The following is a 16,403-nucleotide window of genomic DNA, read 5'->3' as shown; positions in this document are numbered from 1 at the left end:
TTCTTGGTAATCCAAAGAGACGTGTGCTTCTGAGAACCAAGCCCCTCCTCTTCTACTTCCTGTTTTTTATTTTGAATAATTAGCCGGGAGAAGGAACGAAATTAAAATACTTCTGCTTCCGCTGTGATGAAGCTACAGTCATGGGAAAATAAGTTTCCTTCCTCTAGATAAACTAAGTACACCCCATGATGTAGCAGCTTCTGAAACTACCTCGAGCTGCAGTGAATCCCACTCTGTCTTCACTCTAAACTTATCAGACTCTATGTGGAACAATTATGCCCCACTGTTCTTTTTAACTTGGTTTTATTGACTGCATTACGCAGGTTGGGCCAAGCTTCAGCTGTCAGACAAACGCTCTCACATTTGTCTCTAAAATATGTTAGTTTACAGCAGAGTTCATGGTCAACTCAATGACTGCAAGGTCCTGTGGTTTCCAGTTGTGTGTAATCTCTCTCTGTAAAATGATGCACTTCAAGCTGCTTTAAATGACCTTTTGACCATTTAGAGATTGATGGGCAGCAACAGTTGCTTCTCCAAAGTTGTTGCTGATTTTGTTCATGCACACCTGCAGGCTCCAGGCCTGCAAACTTTCTAAACTCCTGCTTTGTTTAGAGGTGATCATACTGATGATGACCAATTAGTCAACTGGCTGCTACTTTCCTTTTAAAATCCCATGGAGGCAGCAAGGGTGTACTTAGTTTTCAGCATGACTGTCAGTTGAGTATCAGTCTTTGAAAACCGGTTTGCAGCAGCTGAGCTTTGATTTGAAGGATTTACAGAGCCTGAATTTAACTGTATCATCTGATTATTTTTACATTAAACAATACAGAAAATTGTTTTAGATTTTTAAATCGTATATTTGCTTGATGGTGTTTTCTCTTTAGCAAACCACAGAGCCAAACTACCCAGAGATTCTGCTGATCACCATCAACAAGCATGGAGTGAGTCTGATCGACCCAAAGACGAAGGTTTGTCTGTGCCCAGACAAGGAGCTTCATGAGTCCTAACGCCTCATCTTTATCTCTGCTGTTACACTTTTAAATCTCTGAGCAGGCGAAGTAAAAAGGTCCTGGCTTTCCTCTCTATGTAATTTTGTAGGACATTTTGACCACCCATCCCTTCACCAAGATCTCCAACTGGAGCAGTGGGAACACCTACTTCCACATCACCATTGGAAACCTGGTCCGAGGAAGCAAGCTGCTGTGTGAGACCTCGCTGGTAGGTGGCAGCGGCAGCATTGATGTTTCTGTAACGACTCAGCGTTAGGAGATGGGCTGTAAATGTGACAAAACAACCTCAGCTGCATCACTCATGTTAACAGCTCAGATAATTTAGATCGTGTCTACCTCTTAGTCATTATTAGAGATGCACCAATCAGGTTTTTCTGATTTCTGATTTTGCTGCAAACTTCTGATTTTCTCTGAGGTTTGAGATGCGGGATTTTATTTTCTAACAGAAAAAGGTTCTTCAACACAAAACAAAAGAATTACAGAATTATCTTCATGCCCTTAAACTTCCTCAGATTTTTACTGATCTCATAAAAAGTACTTGATGTTGGTTGATCTGTTCATGAACTGGTCGGAGTACTTCCAGTTTTTCAGTACCTGATCTGGGGCTCGCCAATCGGAGCGGATCAGGTGATTGACTGGAGCATCTCTACTCATTATAGTGTAAATCTACTTAAATCAATACTGTGGGTGTTTGCAGGGTTACAAGATGGACGACCTGTTGACCTCTTACATCAGTCAGATGCTCACCAACATGAACAAGCAGCGCTCTGGGCGGGGCAACAGTAAGTGAACTTCTTATTGGCAGGAGGCTGCTGAGCTCATCCGCCTGCTGCGTCCCATTGGTCAGCACTGCAGCTGGGGGCGGAGCTTTGCCCACCAGCTGTGGTGGATGAGCCGCAGTCCTTCTGCATATTCGGCGGGATCCAACCTCACCGAGAAGAGTTCGCCCCCGAGCAGCGAGGACCCCGGTGAAGGCCCCAGTAACTGTTACCAGTACAGCTATGATGATGAAGATGAGCCATCCAGTGAGGATGACTATCTCTGAGACCTATCCATCCCCCTCCGTTGTTCTCAGGCCGCTTTCCACCCTGGTTCAAAACTGAATTCCCTTAACACATCAGTACAGTTTCTTCTGTATTTCGTGGTTCATCAGTTCAGGTCACCTCAAATACAGACAGTATAATAAAACATGCAAGTGAGACATAACTGTGGGTCTAATCTCTCCTGTAAAGGTTTTATTTCTATGTTTTAACACTAGAGCCACCAGAGGGCGACAGTGAACCATAATAGTTGTTTTTTCATGCCGAACAAAACATTTAGAGGCTTATTATACATGTTAAGTTGAATTTAATTCAACAGTGAAAGAAAATAAGTTATGTTATTACTCCAGGCTCTTGTTTTAGATTGTATATGCTTAGATAACTGACAACGTTCACAAAAATGACAGCATGTTTTGTCAGGTTTAAAATTGTATTAGAGCATGTAGAGTAATTGTTGATAATGTAATGCCAGATCTCTCTGTCTCGTGTTTTTAATGCTCCACCTGAGATCAAAAAACATAAAAACTGAAAAATATCAAGTTTCTCTTTTCTCAGATAACATTCTGGGGCAGCTTTGAGTTTGACCAACTGGATCAATATGTGATTGCCTGCAAAGCGAATGAGCTGCATGTTATTAAATAGAGGTCCAGACCCAGTAGAGGCTGATGTCTGCTGCACTGGTTGTGATGGTTGATCTGATGGAATATATAAGGTTATCTTAGCTCTGTTATACACTAATATTAATCACTGAACACCTCTCCAGATTCCTTCGTGCTAATCAGCCTAACTACACTAATCTAAATCCTGTGTCCTAATCTTCAGAAATGCAGCCAAAATTTGTTTTACATGATTTGTTATTTTGTTATAGGTGTTATCACCATCTATCAGTCAAACTATAGTTTATAGGCTGCGGCCATTTGTCCAGGTCCATATTGCAGTGGAAACCTGTGATTCTTTGAATATAACTAGTCTTGTCAAAATGGTGGAAACGAGTACAAATTCATTTATAATGAACTATTTTCTAAAAATTTTGGAAAAATCTGGAATTTAACCCTCCGTCTTCTAGACCCACTTCTTCCGTACAGCGTCACTGGAGAGCAGGTGCCTATCTCTAGCAAGAGGCAGGGGACACCCTGGACAGGTTGCCAGTCCATCGCAGGGCAACACAGAGACGCACAACTATGTACACACCCACTCATACCTGAGGGCAATTAAGAGACCAATTAACCTAACAGCCATGTTTTTGGGCTGTGAGCAGAAGCTGGAGTACCCATGCCTCTGCAGAGCTGAATGACTGAATGGGGATGAGGGAACATTTGATTCAGGTCTGCTAGAGAAGGGTTGCAGGATAGTAGCTCTCAAGGACTGGAGCTGGTCACCCCTGCTTTACTGTTTCCTGGGTGTACGTAATTTTTCAGGTTCATCTTCAGATGAAACAATGACACACTGGGCTTTGTGGTGTGGGGTTTTGCACATTTGAGGTCAGATTTGAAATAACTTCAGAACCTCATGCAGACCAGATAATTTATTCTTAGAATTCATTTGAGGGCGCGCTGCACGGTGGAGCAGTTGTCTGCTGCTATGGAGCGAGAAGGTCCTGGGTTCGGATCCCGTCTGGGTCTTTCTGCATGCTCTTTCTGTGCACATGTGGATTCTTGTACTCTGGCTTTCTCTCACGGTCTAAAAACATGTTGGGTTGATCGATCACCCGAGCTTGCCCTTAGCTCTGACTGTTTGGATATCTGGCTCTGTCCTGTGGGGTCTTTGTTGCCCTGTACAGCGTGTACCCTGCCTTCAGTCCCCAACTGCTGGAGATGGGCACCAGGATCCCGCAAGGATAGACGGGTATAGAAAATGGAGGGATGATCTGAGGCTGTTCTTATTTCCCATGAGGTCATGACAAATTTAAGGAGATGATAGATATTTTATAAAAAGTATGAGCCAGAAGAGGCTGAACATGTGCAGAGGGGAAGATGGACCTCTTGAGAGATCTAGTGTTGGTCTTTGTCCTTAATATAATAGACACGGCAGATGAGCATAAAAACATACAGTCCAACAAATAAAACTACAACTTGAATCTGTGGGCAGTTTAACCACATTTCTCTCATTTTAGAGCATATTTATTTTAACAAATTCTCCTTTCAAAAAGAGTTTTATTGAAAATGTTTCAAAGTTTGAAAGTGAACATTTGTAAAGAACAAAAGGGTCAAACTGTTCAGTGCCTCACCCCAGCCCCGTCATACATGTATGATGAAAAAACTGTTAACATGTAGTTCAGAATGAACATCAGAAAAAGGGCAGGGCATCTTAAATATATTTGTTTTCCTACAAGCTGTTATTTTTGTTTTTCATTGGTATCTCCTTCACATTTATGGGTTTAATCTTTGAATAATATTAATACAAACCGCTATATATCAATGTATTGATGTGTAGCTGCAGAAACATCTGATGCATTAAGAGTCGAAGCTTTTAGAGCTGATGGACAACATGTGCAGCAGTTATTTGTTTTACACATTTCTCTTTTAATATGTTTTCTACTTATTCCACCTTTATATGATTATCTGGCGTTTGTGATTAAGACGACATTCTGCATCTTTCCATTGTTGATACAGTTCTGTAACATTCTGGTCATTTTATAAAGAAGTTTAAACCTCCAAGTAGTTTTTTTTTTCTAACGTTTTCTGTTTTACTTTGCTCTTCATTTGTGGATTTGTTTTATTTTTTCCAATTAAAATAACTTTGGCTGTTGATCAAACTGCATCCAACACCACAAGTGTCTCTGAGGCGATGAAACTTGACATGCAGCTCAGATCCTAAAGAGAAGCCAGTAAGTGAACTTTTATGTACAGTCATGGTATAAAGAAAGTACATCCTCTTTCATTTCTGTTTTGTGAATAATCTTTCCCAGTCTTAGACTTCAGATTACTTGGAAATGGTTTAATAACCCTTCTCATGTTGTCAGGCAGCAACAGTTGCTACTCTAAGGTTGTTTACTGTTGTCTTTTCACGTCCATCTTGATTTTACATTAATGATTTGATGAAGAATTACTCAAGCACCTTTAGTTACCAACGTCACTTACATTTTATGGAAGCAGCTTGGGTGTACTTAATTTATTTCCTCAGTTTTTCTATTTTGGCTTCATCTTTGTTAAATAAACAAATGATGGTGTGGAATCTGTTGATACATAAATGTTCTGATACATAAAACCCTGGAACCGATATAGAGGGTGTACTTTCTTTTCCAGTGACTACCACTGTTTTCTAAATCTTGGGAAAGCTTTTAACCTCTGCCTCTCATTTGTTTAACATTAGCTCCGTATGATGTAGTGGAAACGTACAGTATAAAACTTTCCTGTTGCTGACAGAGATGTTCTTCTGATGAGCAAACGAAGGCTGCCGTCTTTCCCCAACCATCACAGCAGTTCCCCCTGCAATGATGATTAAATAAATTATATCATAAATATTTGATCACTTCAGATAATTCTGCATTACATAAATATGCTTTTATGCCTGTCAGATTTTAGGCCTAAAACGTCTTATGTTTGGTGAGCAAAATCATGAATAATTCAGCTAATCAGTCGACAGGTTTTTCTGTTTTGTCTAATTTTAAAGGTGTGGTTGAGCTTTTATTCCTCTTGTATTGCAGCAAGTCCTCCTGTCTCAACCCTCAATATTTGCTCTCATTTTTGTAAAACCATTAAACGTATTGGTGATAATCTTCCTTCCTCTGTTGTTTAAACAGTTTGGTTTAAGTTTCATGTAAGTGGTTATTTGTAATTGAATTAAATGGTCTCTTCTGTTTTTGCTTTTTGTCCCACTTAAATGAATTAAGATCATTTATTAAACGTTATCAAAGATAATTTAGGTAAATACAAATGGCAGCTTTTTAAAAGAGAACAAAGTTTTCCAAAACCAACCTGGCCCTATGTGAAAAAGTACTTACCCCCTGAACCTAATAACGGGTTGTTCCAGTTATTATTATTGGCAGCATCAAGTGTTTGTTACAACTGGCGATGAGTCTTTGACATCACCGCAGCTCAATTTTGATCCACTCTGCTTTGCAGAATTGTTTTAATTTAGCAACATTGGAAGGTTTTCTAGCAGAAACAGCCTGCTTAAGGTTCAGAAACTGGATCTTAATCTGATTTAAGTCTTAACTTTGACTAGGCCTCTCCCAAACCTTCATTTTGTTCTTTTGAACCAATCAGGTGGACTTACTGTTGCGCTTTGGATATGTGTCTTGCTGCGCACCTGGGTGAGCTTAAGGTCACAAAATGGTGGTCAGACATTATACTTCAGGTTTCTCTTTTTTTTTTTGGCTGTTTTGCTCAGTGTCTCTTATTGTTGAATCATGACCTCTGACCTCAACTGAGGCAAGTGAGACCTAGCTTTAGTTGTTCTGGGATTTTCTGTGCCCTCCTGGATGAGTTGTTGAGCTCTTGGAGTAATACTGAGAAGGTCCTCAACTGTTCCATGTTTTCTCCATTTGTGGATAATGGTTCTCACTGTGGTTCAGTGGAGCTTAGAAATGGGGACTTTGTTTCTCATCTGTTCTCAAATTTCTTTAGGGCATAATGTGTTGCATTTTGTTATTTTAGCCTTCTTCATGTTGTCAGACGGGTTCTATTTAAGTTATACCTTGATTTTACAGATACGGCTGTAATCAGGCCTGGTTGTGGGCTGAATTAATGTGCTTGGTTGATTTAACAAGGGAGGGTAATTACTGATTCACACAGGGCTAGGTTGGTCTGGATAGATTGTTTTATCCTTAATAAATTCAATAATTTCAACACTTAATTTTGCATTTACTCCAGTTGTTTTTGTCTGATATTAACATTGATCTGAAAAATTAGGTGAGATAAAAGCAGAAACAAGAAATCATTGAGGCGGGGTAAATCCTTTTTCACAGCTCTGTATGAGTGCACAGACTCGTATATCAATATAAAATACTTACATTCAGCGGATCCTTGTAGCAGAAACTCTGGAAACGTGAGGAATAGTGAACTTCCAGCAGCACACATATTACAAACAGAATAATAGTTTCTTGGATCACAACATTTTTTTATTTTAGATCATAAAAACATTTTTCTTCACTGATTACAGCTGACAGCAGTTTAAAATCAGAAGAGTAACAGAGAAAAAAAATGAATGATTCTGGAAAATAAAAAAGCGTGTCTAATGATACTCAAATAAACCGGATATTTAATTTACTTCATTACATGAGAAATAATTTCTTTTCACCAGTACTGGAGCTCTTTATTCAATTAGAAATGGATACACCTCACTAACCCAGACATTTCATCAAATGGTTGTTTTTTTCCCAGTATGCACCAGTCTTCAAATAAATAAAAGCCATTAAATGAGAGAAAGAACGCCTCAGTGTGCAGTTAAATGGCCGGGACCACAGCCTCAAATCTGATCTGAATAACAACGCCTGTCGAGGCAACGTCAACATAATTTTAAAAACAGGCAACTGTTGCAGGTTAGTGAAGCAAACATGTTCCACTGTTTTCCTGCTTTAAAAAGTTCTTAACTGAAAATAAACCCAATCTTGGCGTTTTGTCATTTGAATAATTTAAACATGAGATTATTCTCCTCAAAGGAAAAAATAAACCATCTCTAATATTTATTTTGTGTCTGCAGATTTCCAATCTGTCCTTGTAAATAATCACTTTTTTTTTTGTCCAAAAAAATCGATTAAAATCGTGTTCTTGCGTTTCACTATTGAAAAATAAACATTCAGTAATTTCTAATTTAGCTCACCTTTACTGAATGTATGCAGCTGATTCGAACCAGAAGCTGTTTTTTACTCCGATGAGGAATTTGAGTTTAAAATGTGTAACGAATGAAAACTCCTGTTATCATCATGGTTGGTTTAAAACCCGATTTAACACTTTTAATTTCTCCGCTTGCATTAACTTTACTAATTAAACATGGAGATCAGCATGCAAAGCTCCCTTCCATATAAAGAGAATATCAGAACTAAAAAAAATATACAAAAAATTTGCCTCATTTCCACGTCCCAGCATAGAATTAAACTGTTGATCAACCAAAAACTGTTTAAATATCCCTAAAACATTCATTGCATTTTTTTTTTTATTAGGATGAAATTTTTATTTACTCAACAGGCATCAAGGAAATCAAAGCATATGTTGCTTCCGGAGAGATAAATATCTGCGACGTTTTCCTGATGTTTGGCAGGATCGTCCGCTATGGCAGGCCAAAAGGGACAAAACTGAATGAAAATCATGAGATGAATAAATGTGCCATTTATTTAATACATAATTAAATAATGAAATATACCTTTAAATTGTCATATGCACACTTGCACAAAATAGCGCTTTGAGTGGTGGTGTATTAATTAAAATATTTAAAAATAATTATTTCACTCTATTTATTGCATGGCTCCTTGCAGCAGCGTCATCATGAAATTATTTAAACTGTCATCTTGACCCATCAAACTAAGTGGGCGGGATTAGGGCGGCCCTGACATCTGATTGGTTGCTTCACACAGCAAGTCAAGAGAACTTCTTGCAAGTTTGCTGTGACTCTGAGGTGAGTGTCGTCATTGGGAAGTATGCAAATAACTTCAAGAAATTGTTCTAAATTATTTGGCACGAAATCTTAGTGAGTAACTCCAGCTTCTCCTTAACTTGATCTAAAAAATATCTAACCGGTAGGAAGCTGCACCGGATTACAGGGTCATCGTTAGACCCGCCCACTACGTTTGATTGGTCAAATTGACAGTTTCAATTATTTCATGATGACGCTGCTGCAGAGAAACATGAAATAAATGGAGTGAAATGCTCATTTTAAATGAATTCATAGTTGAAAATTTTCATTAAATGTGTATTTATTGGGACATTTAATTATTTGTACATTTCATAATTTAATGGTACATTTATTTATTTCATGATATATTAATTTATTTCATTTTGGCCCTTCATAGTCATTTGGGAGTATGTGGATACAGTTAATACCCAGAGAGGTCAGGTTCAAAAGTTTGAACCAAAGAACGTTTAACCTCTGAAATTCCTAAAATTAAAATCAGAAAAACTCATGTTGAGTTGACAGATCTGACACTTTCATCCAGGGAACGCTGAAATTGACATGTTCATCTTAATGTTTTCAACAAACATAAAAATAATCTGCATTGGCTGTAACGGATATAAAAAATAATGATGGCTTCAGGATCAATCAAAGAAAGCATCTATAAAACTAGAGTTGGATAAATCCAACACATGCAAGGCTTAAAATGCAAAGCATCTCCAGAGGAAAACCAATGCAGCGCTGCATTGTCACCAGACTCGCTCGCTAAAAAAGAACGGTCTCACGGTTCATATTCAATATTCAATAGAATAAATATAGCTGTGCAATCATAACTGTAGCTTAAATTGTTAGCCTAAAGATCAGCTACGATATTTAACACAAATATACTAATAAGACTAAGAGCTAAACACATATTCAAATGACATTACATTAGCTGAGGTGCAGTTTCTTTCTTCTGAGTTAGAATAAATAACGTAGCAATTTCTGATTTTAGTGAAAATCTATAGATTTGTTTCTGCAACTCAGACCATAAGAGAAATGGCTTTCCTAAATAGTTTAATGTTCATTTTAAAGGTGCAGAATATGAATCAGACATTATACCTGAAGTATAATGTCTGTTTATGGCACTTATAGCTGTGGGCCTGGTTCATCTCTAACTGAACATAAAACTTCCACAAACCCTTTTGATCTCAGATCTAAAATAGTTTTAAGGTAAAAATAAAAATATCACATATAAAGTACATAGTAATATTTCCAGAAAGCACTTTGTGCCTAGCTTTAAGGAGAAGGCTGAATAAATCAGTGCTTTCTTTTTAAAGAAAGAAAGTTAGAACTGGCACAAATTTTCAGTCTCTCATGGGAAAGATGTTCTCGCTCATCGATATTTTCACTACATGATTTCCTCAGGCCTTCCGTCTACATTCGTTCTGTCAGTCCAACACCCGACAGCTCAGACAGCACACACAATGAGTGGAGATGCACCAAGCGGACGGTTGTGGCCGATTTCTGATCTCCAGGTTTTTATCTGCCAATACTGCTTGTAGCTGGTTTTGATTTCTCTTTAAGAATTATAAATGACACCATTCAGAATAGTTTAGAATTTAGTTAAGCCATCCTACCATCAGCGGTCAGTTGTTTTTATTAGCAGAGGTGACTGGTTTTAAACTGGTTTTAGCAATAGATTAGATTTAGGTTTCGATTTAGAAACTTTAAATTTGTCTATCCTAACAATAACTCTTTTTTTTTAGAGGAAATCTACATTTTCAGACCCAGCATGTTTTACGACAGAGACTGAAGCCTAAAAGAGTAAAATAAATCAACGTTGCTGTAAAATGTTCAGCCTTCCCAGTATCTGCTGAGGTCAGCTTCAGACCAATTTGAGAAGACATCCCCAAGATGGGTACCAAGTGCCATCCGGTGTCTGACGGCCCTTTTTCATGCCCCAAAAGTACGAAATCAATTCCTTTTTAAACTCCTTACTGAGGGGCTGCACGGTGGCGTAGTTGGTAGCACTGTTCCCCTTGCAGCAAGAAGGTCATGGGTTTGATTCCCAACCAGGGGTCTTTCTGCATGGAGTTTGCATGTTCTCCCTGTGCATGTGTGGGTTCTCACCGGGTACTCTGGCTTCTTCTCACAGTCCAAAAACATGCCTGTTAGGTTCATTGGTCACTCTAAATTGCCCTTAGGTGTATGAATGAGTGTGTGCGTGGTTGTTTGTGTGTTGCCCTGCGATGAACTGGCGACCTGTCCAGGGTGTACCCTGCCTCTTGCCCATAGACTGCTGGAGATAGGCACCAGCTCTCCCGTGACCCACTATGGAATAAGCGGGTATAGAAAATGACTGACTGACTCCTTACTGATGGTAGAAAATAGCTAACTTTGAAGTCCTTCCCACAGTAACAACGTCCTCACTGAAGAGTGCTGGTGTGGTAGCAGTTTGGTACGATTTCACAGATCGTGAAAAGGTTGGATTTCTGAGGTTCTGGCCAACCAGTCGGCGAGCAGCGCTGAAAATCAGCCAATTCTGTTCACCAGCCGATCGCTCAGTGCTTCTCCACACAATAACTCACACAAACAGAGAAATATTTAAAGAAGACCAGTTATGCTCACTTCACATTATGTGCTCAGTATATTCTGCTGTATTCTCCCTGTAGTATAAAAGGTCTATAGAGAGCCTTGTCAGAAAAGGCTTAAACATTTGGTTTTATCAGACAGTTTAAACAAGTCAAGCAGAACCTGATATTACATTTATGGAGATTAATTTAAAATCTTCAACAAGCTGATGTTACACTGAAACTTTACTGACAGGAATTATTTTTTATACACCTTTACTTCATTATATGGTCATTAATTAAAAGCATAATAGGTCTTCTTTAAGACTTGGTTTAAGTTTTTTTCTAATGCATTCATACAGCTGACAGTAAAGACAAAGCTTGTGCATAATATATTAAATACTTCATTATACTGCTGTCCAGACAGCTCCTGCTTTGTATTTACAGATATCACTACAGCTAAACTTCCTTTTTCCTCCATGGGGTTTCATTTCCTGACCAGAAATAATGATGTCAGGCTCTCTTCGTGCACCGTTTTAGATGTTACTGAAACAGATGGTGGTTCTGTGGAAGCAATCGGTCCTCCAGCTCCATTTGGCTCACCAGTTCAGTCATGAAGGTAGGTGAGTGATGAACAAGAAGTGGAAAGAAAAGTCTTGACAAAACATTTCTTTCTGCTTCTTGACCATTTTTTTTTTAAACTCCATATTTTCTGTTTTAGTTCACGCTTGAAAAATTTATATTTTTAAAGCCGTATTGGACATCTTATCCCTACCTTCATATTTTTTTATCTTTTAAAATTTTATTCTTGACTGCATTCTGTCCATTCTGGTGTCCCTTCTTCATCTAGTCATTCCTCTGTAATGGTGGGCAGGTGAGGGCTACTGGGGGAACTGGGCTTGCTCCGTAGGTCAGGTCGGACATTTACACTGGAGATGGACCAAACATCACTCAGCTCTGCAAAAACAAAAAGTCAGACAGTTCAGGGTGTTTCAGACAAATCGAGGACAGACATAAGGACAAAAGTAAGCATTAAGATGATTATAAGCATAGTTCTGTAATATAAAGATATGTAGGACAGGTATAAATCTATAACATACAAAACATGACACACACAGATAGGTACAACCAGGAAACATGGGTCATACAGTATTCCTGAATGGATGACATGGCATGCAGGAGGTCATGGGTTGAAGACCAGGGGGAAGGAGATATGAGCTTCAGCTGGGGGGTCAGAGTGGAGAGGGTTCCAGCCAATACAGACGACCTCTGAAGAGTCTGACAGGTGACACAGCAGCAGATCACAGCATGCAACGATCAGAAATCATCTAATAAAAACATTTTTCTGCTGATCACACAGCGAGGCCAGCCGCTTGGATAAGAAGATAACCTGAACCAGCTTTGAACCAATCAACAGTAGGCAGGGGACAGTATCAGTACAAATGTCATTTCCACAAAAAGTTTAAAAACGTCTAACACAATTTAAAGCAGAAATTATTACTACTGCTGCTGTTAAGACTGTAACCCTGACAATTACGGTTTTAACAATGTTACATTACAAAGGTGTGCAAAACGTTGACTGCTTGAAAGCAGCTGGAGCTTTAAAGCAGCATAGTAAGGGGGATGGGTGGAGCTCCATTAATGTTTACGTTTGGACCGTCCATGTTCCCCCACAGACAAATGTTTTACACAGTGTAGTTATGTTATGTTGTTAAAAAGGAACAATATGGTTCCGGGTTTTAAACAGGGCTAATGCCAGTTCTTAACTGGTTCTGTAAAAGAACCCGTTTGCCTTTCCAACACCTCAGAGCCAGTTGGAGCCAAGTCATTATAAACCTTTCATCCAGTTAATGTTTGATCCTCTCTCAGCTGTGGAGAAGGATCACAGCGCATGGAGACAATTTAACTACATAAATAGCATTTATTCCAGGACACAGATGACCCAACATCACCACCTGAGTTTTATTTACACTGTTTAAACCAACCAGTGGTGCTTGTGAACAGTTCACCGTACTAACCAGCTGGTCTGTAGTCGCCACCAACAGCTAGAAAACAACTTTTACATAAAGAGCTGGGGCTTGGGGTGCTGGGAACATAAAGAGCTGGTGCTAAGACCAGGCACCAGTTAACCACGGGAACCAGTTAGGTGGAAAATGCATGTTTCATACTGGTATCTGGCCCATGCCTACTCTTACTGGTGATGTTACTGGTTATGTGAAACCAGTGTAACCGTGTGCAGTTCTGTGCAAAAATTTTGATTCATCGCTTATTTTTTTAATTTTATTTTATCCTGAGATAATCTGAATACGGTAATTAAAACTTTCAAAAAGATCAGTTTTACAAACAGTTGTACTTTGTTGCTAGTGGCCTGCAGTAAAGATGAACAGTCCTCTGAAATAAGGAGCAAATATAAAAACAGAAGTTTAAAAAGATAGATCATATTAAAAAGATCATATTTCTCCTACTTTAGCTTCCCTTCATTGGCTCCCTGTTAAATCCAGAATAGAATTTAAAATTCTCCTCCTCACATATAAAGCCCTTAATGATCTAACTCCATCATACATCAGAGATCTGATTGGTCCATATGTTCCTAACAGAGCACTTCGTTCTCAGACTGCAGGTTTACTGGTGGTTCCTAGAGTCTCTAGAAGTAGAATGGGAGGCAGATCCTTTAGTTATCAGGCTCCTCTCCTGTGGAACCAGCTCCCAGTTTTAGTCCATGAGGCAGACACCCTGTCTATTTTTAAGGCTAGGCTTAAAACGTTCCTTTTTGATAAAGCTTATAGTTAGAGTGGCTTAGGTTATCCTGAACTATCTGTGTAGTTATGCTGCTATAGGCTTAGGCTCCTGAAGGACATAATGACCACTTTCACCCTCTTCGCTACATTCTCACACTACTCTCCAATTCTGCATTATTTGCTGTTATTTCAGTTTTTAACTTTATGTTCTCCCTCTTTTCTCTTCCTAGAAGCTACACCTGGTCTGGCTCTGTGTCTACCTGTGACACCTTTCTGGAGAGGTTAATCGTCTGAGCTTCTGCTGGCAACAACTTAATGCTCACCCTCTACTGATGATCCACTTGGCCCTGTCTTTTAGTGTTTAACCCTTTCTCTCTCCTAGACATGGCGATTGACTGAGCTTCTACTGTAACTAACTCTATGTGCTCTCTTTCAGACTCTAACCTTGAAAACTGGCTCAGAGTTTATCTGTTCTTTCTTTCTAGATGAAACGACTAAAGGAGCTACATCCATTAACATTTACTTTTCCTTCCCATAGAAAGTACTCCTGGATCAGTGCTTCTTTGTTCTCTTTGTGTCTCTGCTCTGTTTTCTCAAACCCCCAGTGGGTCGTGGCAGATGGCCGCTCACACTGAGCCTGGTTCTGGTTCTGCTGAAGGTTTCTTCCTGTTAAAAGGGAGTTTTTCCTCTCCACTGTCGCAACATGCATGCTCAGTATGAAGGATTGCTGCAAAGTCAACGCCAGTGGCTGTCCACTGTCTCTACATGCTCATCCAGGAGGAGTGAATGCTACAAGTCACTGACTGGATGCAATCTGCTGGGTTTCCTTAGATAGAAAAACTTTTTATCCAGTTTGAATAAATAACTGAATCTGACTGAACTATTCAATGATTAGGATTAATAGGAATGTATGAACCTGACTGTTGTGAAGAGCCTTGAGACAACATGTGTTGTGAATTGGCGCTATATAAATAAACTGAAACTGAAGTTTGACCATGCCTAAGTTCCCCTTACAATGAAAACACAGAGGAGTGATACATGCAACACAACCAGAAGAGAATAAACACAGCTCTCCTACCGGTCCTGAACTTGCTGTACGGCCCGTTCTCATGAGTCTGGCGGCTGCCGGACACGAAGGGCAGGCCTCTCTCTCTCCACCTGAGACACAAACACAAAGCAGAGAACCAGATCAGAGCAGCAGAACTCTGCTAGGTGGTTTTTCAAAGAGCTTCAAGGCGGCCATGTGTGGCCCTGGGCCTGCTTTGTTGTTGACACTGGCCCGAGACACGTGTCCACCTGTACATGTTCATGTTGACAACAGAGGAACAGAAAGAAAAAGCTGATAAAGGAAAGAGGATCCCTCTCTGATCCTATCCTCTCATTCTTTCTGTCTCAGTCCTGAACGTTATTTTAAAACATGAAAATACAAACATTCACTATCAATATTTGTAGGAGGAAAACAAGAAAGGACTAGAAGAAAGAAAGGACACAAAGAAAGACAAGAGAGAGAAGAAGGACACAAAGAAGGAAGGAAAGGAAACAGGATAACATTTAGACAATTGGGTAGGGATCAAAGGCTGGAAATATAGAAATGTTCCATACTTTCCCCTCTATAATAATCCAAAGCTGGAAAATACTGATATTTTCCAGACTCAGGAACTCTGTGACTCCATTTGGCTTTATCTGGACTTCTGTTAACATGATTACCAACCAAATTCATCCCCTGTTCCTTAGCCTCTGATAACTAAAGATCAAGTTCCAGTTTATATTCTTGCTCTGTCTTTAAAGTGAAGACATTCACAGAATACTAGCTCAACCTGGTGAGCTGGTATCTGTCCCCGAGGACAACAACGCTCTTCAGTTTTCTTTCTCTGTCTGCTTCTTTAACTCGGCTCAGCAGCTAGAAAAGAACACTAATGATGATGATTAATATAAAGTAATTCCATGTCTTATGCTTTATTATCTTACTGCATGCTGTTGTGTTATTATCAAACGGCAACAATAAAACCTAACCGGCAAACAGGATGAGCATTCACTGCAGAGCTAAACAGATGTTTTAATTAATTATGTGTGTGTGTGCATGTCTTACCAGTGGAATGTAAAAATTGCGAAGATGAGGAAGGCGGACACAAAATCAGTAAGAATCCACATTAGAGTGTATTCCCCTGGAGTCTGGAGGGAGAGAGAAAGGACCCGTTTTTACATGATGGACCAGGATAAACAGAAATGTTCCTATTCCACTTCAATAAATAGGCCTTGGTCTCTCAGAACCGCACTCAGACTTGCTGTGTAGGCGGCGACAGACAGTTTTGTAATTTAGAGACATGATTTTGAAACACCCACAGTTGTTGAAGCGATCATTATCCCAGACACAGAACGGTCCGACCTCCCACTGGAAGTCACAGCAGAGCGGGAAGTGTCTAGATGTTGTTAATGTTCTCGCTGGAACATGGCATAATGAGAGCGGAGCAACGTGAGTTCACCGAGAACATCACTGCACGATAGTAGTATTAC

At 39.5% G+C, this 16,403-nt stretch overlaps 2 protein-coding genes across 7 annotated transcripts in view; one reads left to right on the top strand and one right to left on the bottom strand.

The window, feature by feature from the left end:
- Positions 1-4,707, top strand: part of myo7aa (myosin VIIAa) — a 74,944-nt gene extending 70,237 nt beyond the window's left edge. For all 4 annotated transcript variants that reach the window (XM_047391366.1, XM_047391365.1, XM_047391364.1 and 1 more), the window contains 3 exons: positions 885-968; positions 1,099-1,218; positions 1,708-4,707. In XM_047391366.1, coding sequence (XP_047247322.1) covers positions 885-968; positions 1,099-1,218; positions 1,708-1,800 — 297 coding nt within the window. In that variant the 3' untranslated portion in view covers positions 1,801-4,707. The remainder of the gene's footprint in view (positions 1-884; positions 969-1,098; positions 1,219-1,707) is intronic.
- Positions 4,708-11,215: 6,508 nt separating this feature from the next.
- pak1 (p21 protein (Cdc42/Rac)-activated kinase 1) overlaps positions 11,216-16,403 on the bottom strand; it is a 136,598-nt gene continuing 131,410 nt past the window's right edge. For 2 of the 3 annotated variants that reach the window (XM_047391379.1, XM_047391378.1), the window contains exons 15-17: positions 15,979-16,061; positions 14,968-15,047; positions 11,216-12,108 (exon numbers count right to left, since the gene is read on the bottom strand). In XM_047391379.1, coding sequence (XP_047247335.1) covers positions 12,002-12,108; positions 14,968-15,047; positions 15,979-16,061 — 270 coding nt within the window. In that variant the 3' untranslated portion in view covers positions 11,216-12,001. Of the gene's footprint in view, positions 12,109-12,299; positions 12,430-14,967; positions 15,048-15,978; positions 16,062-16,403 lie in introns of all 3 variants that reach the window. The other variant, XM_047391381.1, reaches the window with a different exon arrangement.

Source organism: Girardinichthys multiradiatus, chromosome 18 (assembly GCF_021462225.1).
Source record: "Girardinichthys multiradiatus isolate DD_20200921_A chromosome 18, DD_fGirMul_XY1, whole genome shotgun sequence".
Lineage (NCBI taxonomy): Eukaryota > Metazoa > Chordata > Actinopteri > Cyprinodontiformes > Goodeidae > Girardinichthys > Girardinichthys multiradiatus.
This window is presented reverse-complemented; position numbering and strand designations above follow the sequence as displayed.